Here is a 14,070-nt window from a genome sequence, read left to right on the forward strand (position 1 = left end):
CCTCCAAGTTTAGCACATAAATAAAACTTGCCCTTAATTCAGTCATCATTTGTATAATTTATCTATAATAACAAGTTATTTAAATCAAGATTTTTGGAATCGAATTGATGATCGAATTAATTAGATAATTGATTCTCAAATTGATCAATTTGTTCAATTCAATTAAATAATTAATTAAAAAATAGAAAAAATATTTCAATTGATTCGCAAGTCAACTAGTTTGCCCCTTATTTCGGACTAAGTATCTTAACTAGTTCTTAGTCTAACTGACTAATCCAATTTAGCTATAAAAACAATGAAGTAAACAGTTATAATTGGTATTAAAACATGTTCCACTTTTGTCCAATACCCAATAATCACATAAAAAAGCAAATACCTCACGATTTATATACAACTAGACCTTTTTTTAACAGTCGCCCTTTATAATAACATTGTATTATAGCAACCATTGTTATTGTAGAACCAATTTTTATTTTTATATTTTGTTTTTACCTTCTATAACAAGTGGGTTTGTTGTATTTTACTAAAATTAGTTTTATTTTTAAGTGAAATAAAAGTAATAAAATGTTATTTGAATAACATGTTCAAATTTAATATAAAAAATATTAATAATAATTTATTAAATAAAAACAATATTTTAAAAAATGAAATTATTTTATAAATTTTATTAAATATATAAACTAAATCTCAATAATTAATATATTAAAAAAAATTAATTAAAAAATTCAAATATATTCAAAGGAAGGTTGATTGTATGTCAAACTCAGAGGAAAAAGAAAGAAGTTAATGGTATGGAAGCATGGCTTTTAAGACAAAACTATTTATTTCTGGATCTCTCTCTCAACTCCTACAATGAAAACCTTCATACCTGTGTACAGCTTTCTTCTCTAAGGAAAGTTAAGATAAGGGTATGCCAATGCTGGGATACGAATCATCATTCCATAAATGGAAACTAGATTGGCGTATAAGAAACTAAACATTCATTTTCAGTCCTAAAACTATATAACATATAGTGTTTTGTAAGCTAAGATATTGAATGACTGTCAAATGATTTGTTCTTTTCTAATCACAGGGAAAACCTTGTTCAACTTATTGCTTCAATTTTCCCATTTCTGCTATCTTCATTTCATATGGTGTTATTTTGTTTTTTAATTTAGGTTTGGCTTGATCTGAAATATATACTCCCAAAAAACATTAAAAAAAATCTGAATTTGCACGATTTACCTATATTTAATTTATAAAATTATTTTTTTTATAATTTGAATAAAATAATATTAACATAAAATTTAACATAATCTACTAATAAAAGCTTGAAATTTTAACATGATCCAAGAAAATATGTTTAGTATAGTATGTCACTTGTTTTCACATAGAAATTAGAAAGCTTACAGTATATTTTCATCAGAAAGGAAAATAAGGAAGGTAACAGTCAATGAATTACTGTTTAGTGTTTGATTGTAGCTCAGTTTTGAATGGTTGGATTGCTCTTATTTGGTTTTAGCTCTAATTTGGACATACTGTTTCGGGTATGATTCCATTTCATTTAATTAAATATTAAAAAAGTATTTGTTTGTATAATAAATAAAATAAAATAATATATGACTTGAAACTACTACTATTAATAATGTCAGTAAAATCTTTTTGTCTAATAATATTAAAATGAAATATATATATACATACAAAATAAAGCATTAGTTGTGGTGATAAAGCTGTGATTTTATGCATGTAGATGGCATGAGTTTAAATATCATCATTATAATATTTTTATTGATCTTATTTTAAATGTAAAAAGACAAAATTACCCTTGTAAGAATATAACTTATTGTCATGTGTAAGGGTAATTTAGTAATTTCTCCAATTGAGTTTCCCAACGCAGTTGAGGTTGATGTCTAGTTGACCCATAACTCTAATTTAATTAGGGGTTTAAATAATAGTATAGATATTAATGGTTTTTTTTTTAAAAGTTTGTCCTAGGAGAAATGTAATGGAGGAGTAATTCAAGGGTAAAAGCACTACGAAAGTCATTGTATGATGTTTTATGCATTTTGGTCCTACTGAAAAATAGACAAATTGATCCATGTATGTTAGATGAATGAGCAAAACAATCCATCTACATAAATGTAATAGAGGAGCAATTCAAGAGTGAAAGTACCATAAAAGTCCTCATATGATCTATATCCCTATATGTTATTTTTATTAGGGGTATGCATTCGGTTTCAGTTTTTACATTGTTATAACTAAATAAATCGTTTTTAACTGCTTCTTTTTCTTCATTTTTTACTTTATGTGTATGCATTGCGTGGATTTTGTCCAATTTTATGTTAAAAACAACCATAAATGTTTAATACATAAAATCTCAAATTTTATCAACAATATCAAAACCTTACTAAAAATTTATTACATATTGTAGATTATCAATTTCAAAATTCCATAAATATAATATTGTAAACAATAAGCAATACCACAATATTAACATTTTCCCTTTTGAAAATGGCAAAGACAATAATTTCGATAGACAATTAAGTATGGAGCTTTTTAGATGATTTTCAGATTTGTACAAATAATAATAATTATGTGTTCGGATTCAATTTCTTTGAGGATTTTACATTAGATAAAAAAAATTATCTATTAAAACTTAATTCTAAAAGTATATAAATTTTATAATAATAAAATTAATTATATAAATGATAATTTGGGTTTAGGTTTAGTTTTCAGCTTTTTTAATTTTTAATTTTATTTTTATTTTTTAGATTAAATTTTTTAGGGTTTATAATTTAATTTTATAAATAAATTAATTATTAAGTTGGGTTTATAATTATATTTGGTTTGGGTTTAGTTTAAATTTAATTTTTTAAGTTGGGTCCTTGGGTTGGGCTTCTATTATGATTTGAGTTGGGTTTAATATAATGATATTTGGCTGAGTATAAAATTATTTATTAATTAAAAATCAAAATAGGTTTATTGGGCTTGGATCCTCAATATCGAAACTGAACTGATTTAACCATTTAATCCGAATTAGCTACCTAAAATAATAAAAAAATTTTGATTTTTTGGGTTCAGGTTGTTTGGTTTCATCGGTTTAATTGAATTTTTGTTCACCCCTAATTTTAAGTGTTATATATGTAATATAATAATAAATTTAACCCTCAATATTTACATGTTTATTTAATCAGCCGCTACTATTTTATTTGGAGCAAATTGTGTCTAAATATTTTTATTGTTTGATGTATTACTATTTTATCTTATATGTCACCCAATAAATAATTTTAAAATTATAAAAAGTTAAATATCCAAAATACATGACAAATGGTTTTTTACTTTTTTTTTTTATTTTACTTAAATAATCATTATTATTTGATTTAAAATTAAATAATTCTTTCAAATAAAAAATCAATTGTTTTAAAGCCAATTAAAAATAATTATTTATTTACATAAAAATTATTAAAAGATGCATATTTCTTATACCATTTTTTTTGAAGGCTAATTTTTTATACCATAATAAAAGTGAAGGATAAATGAATTATTTATGAGATACATCTGAATAAGGCGTGTGAAGGTATGTTATTCTTATATTGTTAAGTACTATTTAAATTTAATTTCAAAAAGAGGCAGACCTAACATGTAAATAGATTAAAAGTTTAAAAGCATTTGACTGGTGCCATCAGGAAGAATGGCGTCACCCCTTTTTTATCCAAAGGGTAATAATTGCTTCATATGGTCTTTAAACGTTTTATATAATATACTTCAATTCGGTACCGTTAATCGTAACAACGACACCATTTTTTTTTATTTTTAAACTAGAGGTGGTAATATTAATGAAAATGGCATTACTGACGTTTATTGTTCAAAACGAGTTATTTACATACATAATTTTCAAAGTGAATCATTTTTATAAATAATCAGAAAATTAGATTATTTTTTTTAATAAAAAAGCCCATGTTTAGATATGCATTTGATACATATGTTAAACATGAATAGAGAGCATGCATGTAAATACGTACCTTCCAAATTGGTGACTGGTTTCAATGTAGGCTGCATTCTCATAGGATATTTTCGAAGCCATCATAGGCAGAGAGGCTTTGTATTTTTGGTCACCTGGTTTAATGGCTTCGTCTAATTCAACCCGAGTGTCTGTATTTCCTATCACCGTTGTATACGTCGCCTATCATTTCATCAGACTCTGATTGTTCGGTTCATTAAATTAGAGTTTTAAGAAAAAAGCTTGGAAGAATGAAATCTCTACGTTTCATTCATCTCATAATCTTAACTGAAATATTTATTTGATGACATAATAAAGTAGCAGGTAACGAAACATTTGTTACCTATCCTCACTCTTCAACTGCAATTTTAACTTTTCCCTTTACAACTCCTCAGCGTGAACCTAAATTCTCAACAATGGTGGACCCAGAAACGCGGCAAAAAATTCCTACCTGAAATTTATTAGATTTTTTGTTTACCTCTGTGTTGATGATTGGGTTCGGTTTCAAAAAATAAAAATAAAAAAATTCCCAGTTTTAGTCCGTTTTCGGCTTTACCCGCTTAAAAAGTCTGTTTTATTATTTAAAAATTAATAAATTATTAATTATATATATTTTTATAATTAAATTTATTTTTTAAAAAATAATTATTTAAATTAAATTCGGGTTCCAAATTATAAAAATACTTGTCAAAGTTCAACCCAAGTTGAGTTGGATTTACCATACCACGTGAGCTACTCAACCTATGAACATGTTTAATATTAAAGTATTAGAATTACATTATAAAATCAAAACAAAGTCTTATATTACAATATGGTGGATAAAATTATTATAGAAACTTTTGTAGTAAGAGTCAATTTGTACTTTGCCCTCTCTATTTAAAAAATAGATCATTTAGTATTTATATATTAGATTAAAGGATAAATGATCCTTTATGTTAAAAATTTCATCCATTTTTACTATTAAAAATTGGTATGGTTGATAAAATAAATAAAAAATGACACATGTTGTGTCACGGGTACCTCATGCTGACGTACATGGACCAACTTTTAACAATAAAAATAAATGTACTTTTTAATAAAAAAATAAATTTACTTTTTAATCTAACATATAAAAATTATAATAATAAAAAACAAAATGTAATTTCCCGCATAATACTTTTATTGAATTCGATTATCAATGATAATATCTCTTTAGTCTCCCATATGCATACATCAAAATTAGTAGTCTTTTTCTTAATTTGAATCAAAGAGTTGTTGCATATAAGAACTTTTTTATGAATGGAATTAGTATATTAAAAAAAAATTGTTTCATTAAAACATAAAACTATTTATATTTATTTAAAATTAACGATCTCATTAAAGTATAGTGTCCCAAATGTTGTTAAATTTTTATCATTATGATTTCTAAAGCTTTGGGTCGATATTGAATTGTCCCAAACGTTAAGGTATTGAAAGAAGGTAGAAAACAAAGAATTTTATAGAAAATACCCCACAATTTTATGTTAGGTTGGGTCCAATGACTACATAGGCTAACAGTGTCAAATCAGACCATCCAACAGTCTTAAAGAAGTCACTAATCATAACAACAATCTTAATTATTTTTAGTTGCACAAATTTTCACTCTTCCTAGCTTTTTGTTTTGTGTGCTTTTTCTTCTTTCTTTTAAACACGATTGTCAAAATAGCCATGCATGGAATAGGATAACATAAAATAAACGACCTCCAGACAAGCAACTAACTAACACCCACTTGATTATTACTATTAATTATTGTCACCAAAGTCTTGATTTTAATTGGTTCCAGTTTTTTGTTTTTGTCTGAAGTTTCTACTCTTGGGTCTTTCTTTTCCTCCTTTGATAAACATCATATAAATTATTAAAGCTGTAACAGTCTAAAATTGTTTAACGACAGTAAAAATTACTAAATTGAACCAAACAGATATCTTACAAATATATAAAAGATTTTTTTAAAAAATTAAATAGATTTAGTATATAGAATTTGTAGTCAAGACCATGATTGAAAACGACTTTGTCATTTGTCGATCTTGTAGCTTGTGGCAACAATGGGACTTCTAACAACATGTTTTCGTTGGCTGTCTTCCCAAATGAGATAACCAAAAGACACAGTCTTATCAAGCTGTCTTGGACCTTCAATGCTCAACTTGAAGCTTTTCTTCTCGTTTATTTCCTTGAAGACCAACGTGTCTGGCTCCACATTTACCTTAACTCCCTTCATTGCTGTCAAAATTGCTTTGTAGATGAAGCTTCCTTCTCCAACATTAGTCACTGTTCTTTGAAATTCCTTCACTGTGTTGGAATCCGGTTTCACATTCCTGTCATTGAAATATGCTATAAAAGAAGGGTAATTGAGATCTAAAGAAGGGTTGGAACAGTTGCTTGAAGATGATTTTGTGATGGTTTTTATTTGTTGTGGTGTAAAGTTTAGACCGCAAAGAAAGTCGATGTAATCTTGGACTGTAGCATCGTATACGAGCCCGGGGTGAAGCGCTTTGTTGGGATTGATATGGCCAGCTCCCATTGCTAGTGGAGTGGCCGGTTGGAGATTAGTACCGATATCCTCGATAGGATTGCCGGTGTTATCGATGGGATCCGACGTAGTCATCAAGGCTGATCGGATCGCTGTGGGGCTCCAATCCGGATGTGCCCCTTTCAGGAGTGCTGCAATTCCTGCTACATGGGGGCATGCCATGGATGTTCCCGAAAGTAAATTGAAGCTACTAAACAACATATCGTCATTCAAACGAGCCTTCATTTCCTGCAGATGTAGAAACGAAAATGTTCTTCTCTATAGCAGCAAATGTGGCTATTGCTATGGGGTCTTCATACAATTCAAGCTCATCCAAGTCAAATGACAAGGAAAGAACATCAACACCGTCATTAATCGCTTGATCAATGGCAGCAATTACATCGGTCGTATATGAGCCTTCATCCCAAAGAGCTTTATACATGGCAACTCGAGCCCCTGGAGCCATTCCTCTAGCAGTTCCCTGGGCATATCCAAAGTATGAAGCATCTCCCACATATGTTCCAGCCGCAGTTGATGATGTATGAGTCCCATGTCCTGCAGTGTCCCGTGGAGAATTCATTGCGATGGTGATACTAGGATTGTTGGCAATCAAGCCTTTATTGAAAGACCTTGCACCTATGAGCTTTTTGTTGCAGAGTGAAGAGTTGAATTGGGTACCACTCTCACATTTCCCTTTCCATCTCAATGGAACATCATTCATTCCATCATCATTAAAGCTCTCACTTTCCGGCCAAACCCCGTATCAATCAGCCCAATAATAACATCTTTGCCGAAACCCGACGCCGGCCACAAACCGGCATCGGAACTCAAGCCAAGAAACTTGAAAGAATAAGTAGTATCGAGCTTCACAGTTTTGTCTCTAATGGACGAAACATACCCCCGAGAGTTTTTCAAGGCCTCAAGCTGAGCCAGAGTGAGACTCGCACTGAAACCTTGAATAACATGGTTATAACTATAGAGAAGTTCAGCAGTGGGGATGGTTGAATTGGTGTTAGCTCTCAAGTTAGCAGATAAAGATGAAAGTGTAGCCAAGTACCAGCTTTGGCGGCCGGCAAAAGCTTTGGGCATGGCAGAGTGGTCCATGTGAATGATATAGTTATCGGCTTGTACCTGCTTTGTAAAGATGAATGATAGACTAAAATAAAGGCAAATAAACAGGAGATTGATATGATGAGCTGCCATGGTAGAGATTGGAATTTGGGAAGATGATGATGATGATGAATTTTGTAAAGCTTATATAGGGAAATAGGATGCGTGGGAACTTGTGAATTGTCTGAAAGATATCCAAACAAGAAAATTTTGTAAAGGCCTTATCTATCAAAATCGATCTTGCTTGTGGTGGGGCAGAGCTAAGATAGAACAAGTTCTGTGTTATTTCTAATTTCATGGTCCTTACAACTTGCAAGTCAATGAAAAAGTGAAACAGGGGGAAATACGGGCCAATTAATTCAGAATTTAGAAGCAAAGTGTCTTCATAGTTGGTGGCAATCCAAGTATTTGAATAATTGGTACAATATGGGGTCGTTTTGGAGACCAAAACTTGCAAGAAAGCAACAGCAATTTGGCCCATATTTTTGGGCGTTTCTGAAACTTGAAAGATATTGAAGATTGAGAATGGTGTTAAAGAAAGGGGTTGTCGACAAAATGTAATCCTGGGGAATGGTCGGCATTTCCATGAGAAGTTTGGGAATGGTTGGCCTTAATTTTTCTTTTATAATTCTCTCCTTCCTCGTTGTGTATTGGTAAAGCTTTGATGGTCATTAAAATCTTATACCTCAATAATATTTGTGACTGAAAGTTGTTTAATCTCATTACAATTTCAGAATCTTATATTTTTTCATCGTTAATATTGTCTTCTTTTTTTACCTTATTTTACATGTGTTATAGCAAAATAGAGATCTCCCATCCCTTTCACTAGGCATGAGATTTTATGAACAACAAAGCTTTATCAAGGTATGAATCCTCAATGTATCAAATATAATTCTTTTTTTTTAAATAATAAAATTTCCTTAATTATTTTACTTTTTTTAGTCAAAAGTAGATATCCATCGTCAATAGACATACCAAAAAATGTTTAATGTCACACTTTGTTAGTTTTTTAGAAGCATAACTTACAAATAAATAAATAAACATTTTAACTATTTTACCCTTGAATAAGATATAAAGTATTTAAGATAAACTGCACAGTTAGTCACTCAACTTTTATAAATTTTTATTTTGAACATTAAAAAAAAATTACAAATTGAGCACTGCGGTTAACAACCGTTTTCAATTTTTAAAAAATCAACAAGTGATCAAAAAGAAAACTTATTACAATCAAGTGACTAAAATGAGTGTACAATAACATTAAATTAACAGGGTAACCAAAATGAAAACTTCTTAAACTCGGGTAACTAAAATGAAAACAGTTATTAATGGCAGTGCCCAATTTGCAAATTTTTATTTCTAGTGTCCAAAATGAAAACTTATGAAAGTTATGTGTCCAATTGTGTAGTTTAGCCAAGTATTCAATACACGAAATGTTAACTGTTCTCTATGTAAACCGTCTTAAAATCAAGGACTATATTTTGAGCAAGTACAACTTCACATAATCAAGCTAGGCGCAAGCTACATACATATTACGAATAATAAGCTCTTCTTTTTTCTAAAGGAAAAAAGTGCAAAGTGGTCACAACTTGGTCACGGTTTCATTGCAACATTAATTCTATGTACCTATACACCCTGTATTGCATGGATGTGAGCCATATTTTCTAAATCCGCCTTAAATTGCAATTATTAAAGCCTGATTACCACTAAAATTATAAGATATTTGCATCATTGCATGCATCTTACCGTTAGTAGATTTTGAAGCTGTAATACTCACTCTGTTAAAAAAGTTGATCTACTCCACTTTGTAACTCAGAGTTCAAACAGCTTTCCGTTGTTGGAATGCTAGGATTTAAGCCTCAATTATTACAAGAACTGGGTCATAAACAAAATAATAGAAAAGAAGAGTAAATTTACGTTAAGCAAACACAATACGATGGATTGTGACACACACGTCATATTCAAGTAACATTATAGCACATCTAACTATTATGAAGGAAAGCGCCAATGTTTCCACCTCCCTTTTTAGTTGTCAAGGTTTGCTCCCGTCGCAAGCAAAGTCCCCACACCCTTTAAAACGCGGATGGTCATGCAATGCAGATAGATGCGAGTTGTAGGACCCCTATGTTACAATTCATCACCCTCTGACCTCCCAATATGTTAGCAACTGACATTTGTATACTCTGATATTTTTACTACGACCTTCGATTCTAATAATTCAAGCATCCCAGCTTCAATACTAGATTATATGACATATAATTATCATTGTCAAAGCTCGAGGAACATGAGACGGGTTTTGTTTATCTAACAACTAATGAACCAAATTATAGACCTGAAAGAAGCAACATGGCAGCATGGCCAAGAACATGATTAATCATATTACCAGCTGAAACTATATAGCAAGAAACGGTAATGCATACATCGATTATATACCAATTGAAGATACTGAGCTTTGAAAAATAAAAACAAAAAAATATTGCATTTAAAGATGACATGTATTGTATATACACAGAGGTTGAAGTGGTGTTTACCTATGCTGGCTCTCCATGGAAACAAATAGCTAAAGACGATGTGTGAATTCACCTTAACCTGAGTTTGAATGGCTATTTATTGCTCTTAGGATTCTTGTTTTCTCCATAACGATCTATTAGTTTGGGCACCACTTTCATACCCACTACTATCACCGGATTCGTTTACACATTTGTCAGTCAATCTATTCTTTACATCATCTCGTAGTGAGCGCATGTTCTCCCGTCCATCTTTGCGTTCCTGAAATTTAAATGTAGAAAGAAAAGTGACATGTGGCAGAATAACGTCGGCAAGTTTAGGCACAATTAATATGTTCGATAAATTTTGACTTTGCAAAAGCATTTTTCTTAAACACATCTGGACCAAAATATCATCCAATGGATTCCAGCGGAACATGAATGTTCCTAGTAAAAAAATGTTTCATTTAGCAATTAAACTTGAGCATCATTGAAAATTGCTAATCTTCTCTTGATTTTCTCATCAATAATGAAACTAATAATGATGTTGCATTATACATGATGAAATATGCACTCTTGTCAACCCAAGCAATTTGAACATGCGAAACAAATTGCTTAACAAAAGAAACATCTAGTAAAACACATGGAACAAAATATTGTACAAAATAATCTACCAGAAACAAGTTAAAATTCAGAACTGATGTTACGTCAACTTACATCTCTAAACGGGAACTCATTGGCTTCTAGCATATGAATTACATGCCCCATTTTAGGCCTTTTCTGAGCATTTGGGTCCACGCAGCGTAAAGCAACTAAAAGGGCTCGCTTCAGTGCTCTGGAAGAAGGCTTCTCTGGTAACCTTGGATCCAAAACACTCTCTGCATTCCTGTTGCTAACCATTGATTTAATCCACTCGACTAGATTTACCTGAAAGTTGGAACAAATTGCATACTTATTACAAGAATAAAAGACCAAGAAAGCCATCAAGCTTTGAATCATAGGATAATATTATCAATTGACTTAATTAAGGCCTACAAACCTCTCCTTGAGGCCGGCTGTAATCCACCGGAGTTCTTCCTGAAATTATTTCCATAAGAAGAATGCCAAAGCTGTATACATCACTTCTCTCGTTTAGCATGCCTGTGCTAGCATATTCAGGAGCCACATATCTACAAAACAGAAGCAGTACTAGTATATCAGATGACCATATGAAAACATTAGATAACCATGAATATGTTCGCTAACAGAAGTTCGACCAACCCAAATGTTCCCATCACACGAGTGGCCACATAACTCCTCCCAGACCCCAAGAGCTTGGCAAGGCCAAAGTCGGATACTTTTGGATTCCACTGCTTATCAAGCAAAATGTTGCTTGACTTGATATCACGATGAACAACCTTAGGTTCAAGTCCCTCATGCAGATATGCCAACCTAAATTTCAGTTTTTGCAAACAACAACATTCTCAACAAACATGGGGAAGAACACGAAGGACAATTCAAGTTCGGTTACCATTTTCTGTTAACTGAAAATTTACCCTTTCGCAGTTCCAAGCACTATATTCATACGGATCTCCCATGTCAAAGGGCTGCAAGGTCCCACATCTCCATGAAGCCATTGTTCTAAATTCCCATTGTCAACATACTCATAAACAAGCATCCTATGACCACCAAATTAAGTATGTTAGCAAATCCTAGCATGATGCTGAAGTTTCACAATTGTAAAAGTTGCAAGTTTTAACATAAAATCCAAACTTCCAATGCAGCAAATTAAGATCAAAATGCAACAAAAAACAGAGAGTACGTACGTACCTGTGAGCTCCTTCAGCACAATAACCAAGTAATCTCACCAAGTTCTTATGCCGTACACGCCCAATTGCTTCCACTTCAACCTTAAACTCCTTTTCAGCTTGACCCCTAAAAGAAAATACAAGAAGAAAATCGAAAACAAAAGTCAAGTTTCCCCCAACACAGAACTCCATGCTTTTCTCAAAAAGTTACACTAATACAACAAATGCATTAAAGAGCTTAAATTTAACCTCAAAAAAGGGTAGCCTTTTTACCTATTATTTAGCAGATTCTTGACAGCAACTTTGCTATTGTCTTCCAAAACTCCACGGTAAACAATTCCATAGCCCCCTTCACCAATCACATTATCCGCCGCAAAATCATTTGTAGACTCCTCAAGCTCTCTCAATGTATGCCAATGTCCCCACCCCAAGTGGGAAACTTCCGGAACCGCCCTAACTGTCATCCCTTGATCACTACACCGGGCCTCACCTGACCCGTGACCCGACCCGGATCCACGCTCTGGAGACGCTACCTTATGATCCTTCCCTATCTCAATGTGAATGCCGTTGCACCTAGAAACATCGCCGCTGCCTTCTTCCGGATGAAGAATCAATACAGGGTCGGATTCCGGAAGTAGGACAGGGTTAGAATGATGGGACGGTTCGACGCGGATTTCTTGAATCTCCTTAGAAGCGATGGGGATACTGGAGTTAAGAATAGGCTTAACAACGTTGTTGCTGCTGCGGGTTGCTTTGTTTTGGCGTTTACAAGTGATACAAAGGGAAATAAGGAAGAGAACGATGACTATAGCAGTTCCAACGCAGATTCCAAGAACAACCCATAATTGCAAACTGAAAATAGAGGTGCGTTTCGACAGCTGATCGTTTAAGAAGGAATAACCAGACATTATCACGAGTTACTTAGTTTCCTAAAAGAAGAGCCAATTTCAAGATATCTTTTGTTTGCTCAAGAAATGAAGTGAGAAGAGGAAATGTTGAGGTAAAGATGATTTAAACGTGGCCATGGAAGAGGGAGAAAAGAGTGAAAACAGTGGAAGCAGACTGCAGAAGACAAAGAGAAGGCTGCAGCTGGCCTGATGTAGACGTAGCAATTTTGTCACGACAGCATTGGAAGACATAAATATGATACTAAAAAAATCATTTAAAACTTATCTTTACATAAAAACAATATATTAATGTCGAAAACATATATAATTAATGTATTTAAATTTATTTAAATATAATTACAATACATAGAAAAGGATAAATATCAATTTTATACATTATTTTCATGTGTAATTTAATACATAAACTTTGATTTAGTGTAATTATATACATAAAACTTGGATTACGATTTATAGGTATAGGCATGGAGGCTTTTTTACCACAATAATGTGAAAAAATAATTAATTATCAAAAAGGCACACCAAAAAATATTTACGAAAATAGGCATATGTTACAGTGTCTCGTCAACGCTACCTAATAAACCGACGACACTACCCATTTTTCTTCCCAATCATTCTGCCATCATTACTTTAAAAAAAAAAATTAGTGCCGCCACTATGTCAAGCGACACCAATATGTATTTTTTAAAAATACCTAAAAAATACAAGTATACCAGATTTAAAAAAAGAAAAATATATATTTTATAATAGTGTCACCGTCATGTCAGGTGGCATCGCTATTTACCCGACGATCGAAAATAAAGTTGAAATCTGAAAAAAAAAACAAAAATAAAAAATGAAAAAAAGAAAGGACATGGGAACCCGTGATCGTCCAGGCGGTATCAGCCTGATGACCTGCTGCGAATGTATGCGGACATGGCTCATATGCCTTTTCTTTTCAATTTCAACTTTTTTATTCTATTTTTTTTTAGATTTTAGCTTTTTTTTCTCTTTATTTTTCCTTTGACTACCAGGTAAGTAGCGGTGTCGCTTGACACGACAGTGACACCATTAGAAAATATATTTTTTTATTTTTTTTAAACTTGATATACCCGTATTTTTTAAATATTTTTAAAAAATATATACCGATGCCGCTAAACACAATAACGACACAAAAAAATTTGTTTTTTTAAGTAATGATGACAAAATGATTGGAGGGAAATGGGTGTTGTTGCCAGTGTGTCAAGCAACACTGACGAAACACTATAGCAGATGCCTATTTCCGTAAATAAATCTAGTGTG

The 14,070-nt window shown here is 32.0% G+C and overlaps 1 protein-coding gene and 1 pseudogene across 2 annotated transcripts; both read right to left on the reverse strand.

Moving 5' to 3' along the window:
- Positions 1-5,806: 5,806 nt before the first annotated feature.
- On the reverse strand, positions 5,807-8,345 carry LOC107957547 (subtilisin-like protease SBT3; annotated as a pseudogene).
- A 1,047-nt stretch (positions 8,346-9,392) lies between these two features.
- LOC107957546 (probable serine/threonine-protein kinase At1g01540) lies at positions 9,393-13,016 on the reverse strand. 2 transcript variants are annotated; one of them, XR_005926449.1, is made up of 8 exons: positions 12,158-13,016; positions 11,907-12,011; positions 11,633-11,755; positions 11,358-11,528; positions 11,137-11,266; positions 10,815-11,024; positions 10,143-10,380; positions 9,393-9,943 (listed from the first exon to the last, which is right to left on the reverse strand). XR_005926449.1 is itself a non-coding variant. In XM_016893079.2 (7 exons), exons 1-7 carry the CDS (start codon positions 12,790-12,792, stop codon positions 10,228-10,230), a joined length of 1,527 nt encoding a protein of 508 aa, XP_016748568.1. In that variant the 5' UTR covers positions 12,793-13,003; the 3' UTR covers positions 9,393-10,227. The 2 variants fall into 2 exon arrangements, 1 of the variants encoding a protein (XP_016748568.1); XM_016893079.2 differs by having other exon boundaries at positions 9,393-10,380; positions 12,158-13,003.
- Positions 13,017-14,070: the final 1,054 nt, after the last annotated feature.

The sequence above is a fragment of the Gossypium hirsutum genome, chromosome A05 (genome assembly GCF_007990345.1).
Source record: "Gossypium hirsutum isolate 1008001.06 chromosome A05, Gossypium_hirsutum_v2.1, whole genome shotgun sequence".
NCBI classification, from domain to species: Eukaryota; Viridiplantae; Streptophyta; class Magnoliopsida; order Malvales; family Malvaceae; genus Gossypium; species Gossypium hirsutum.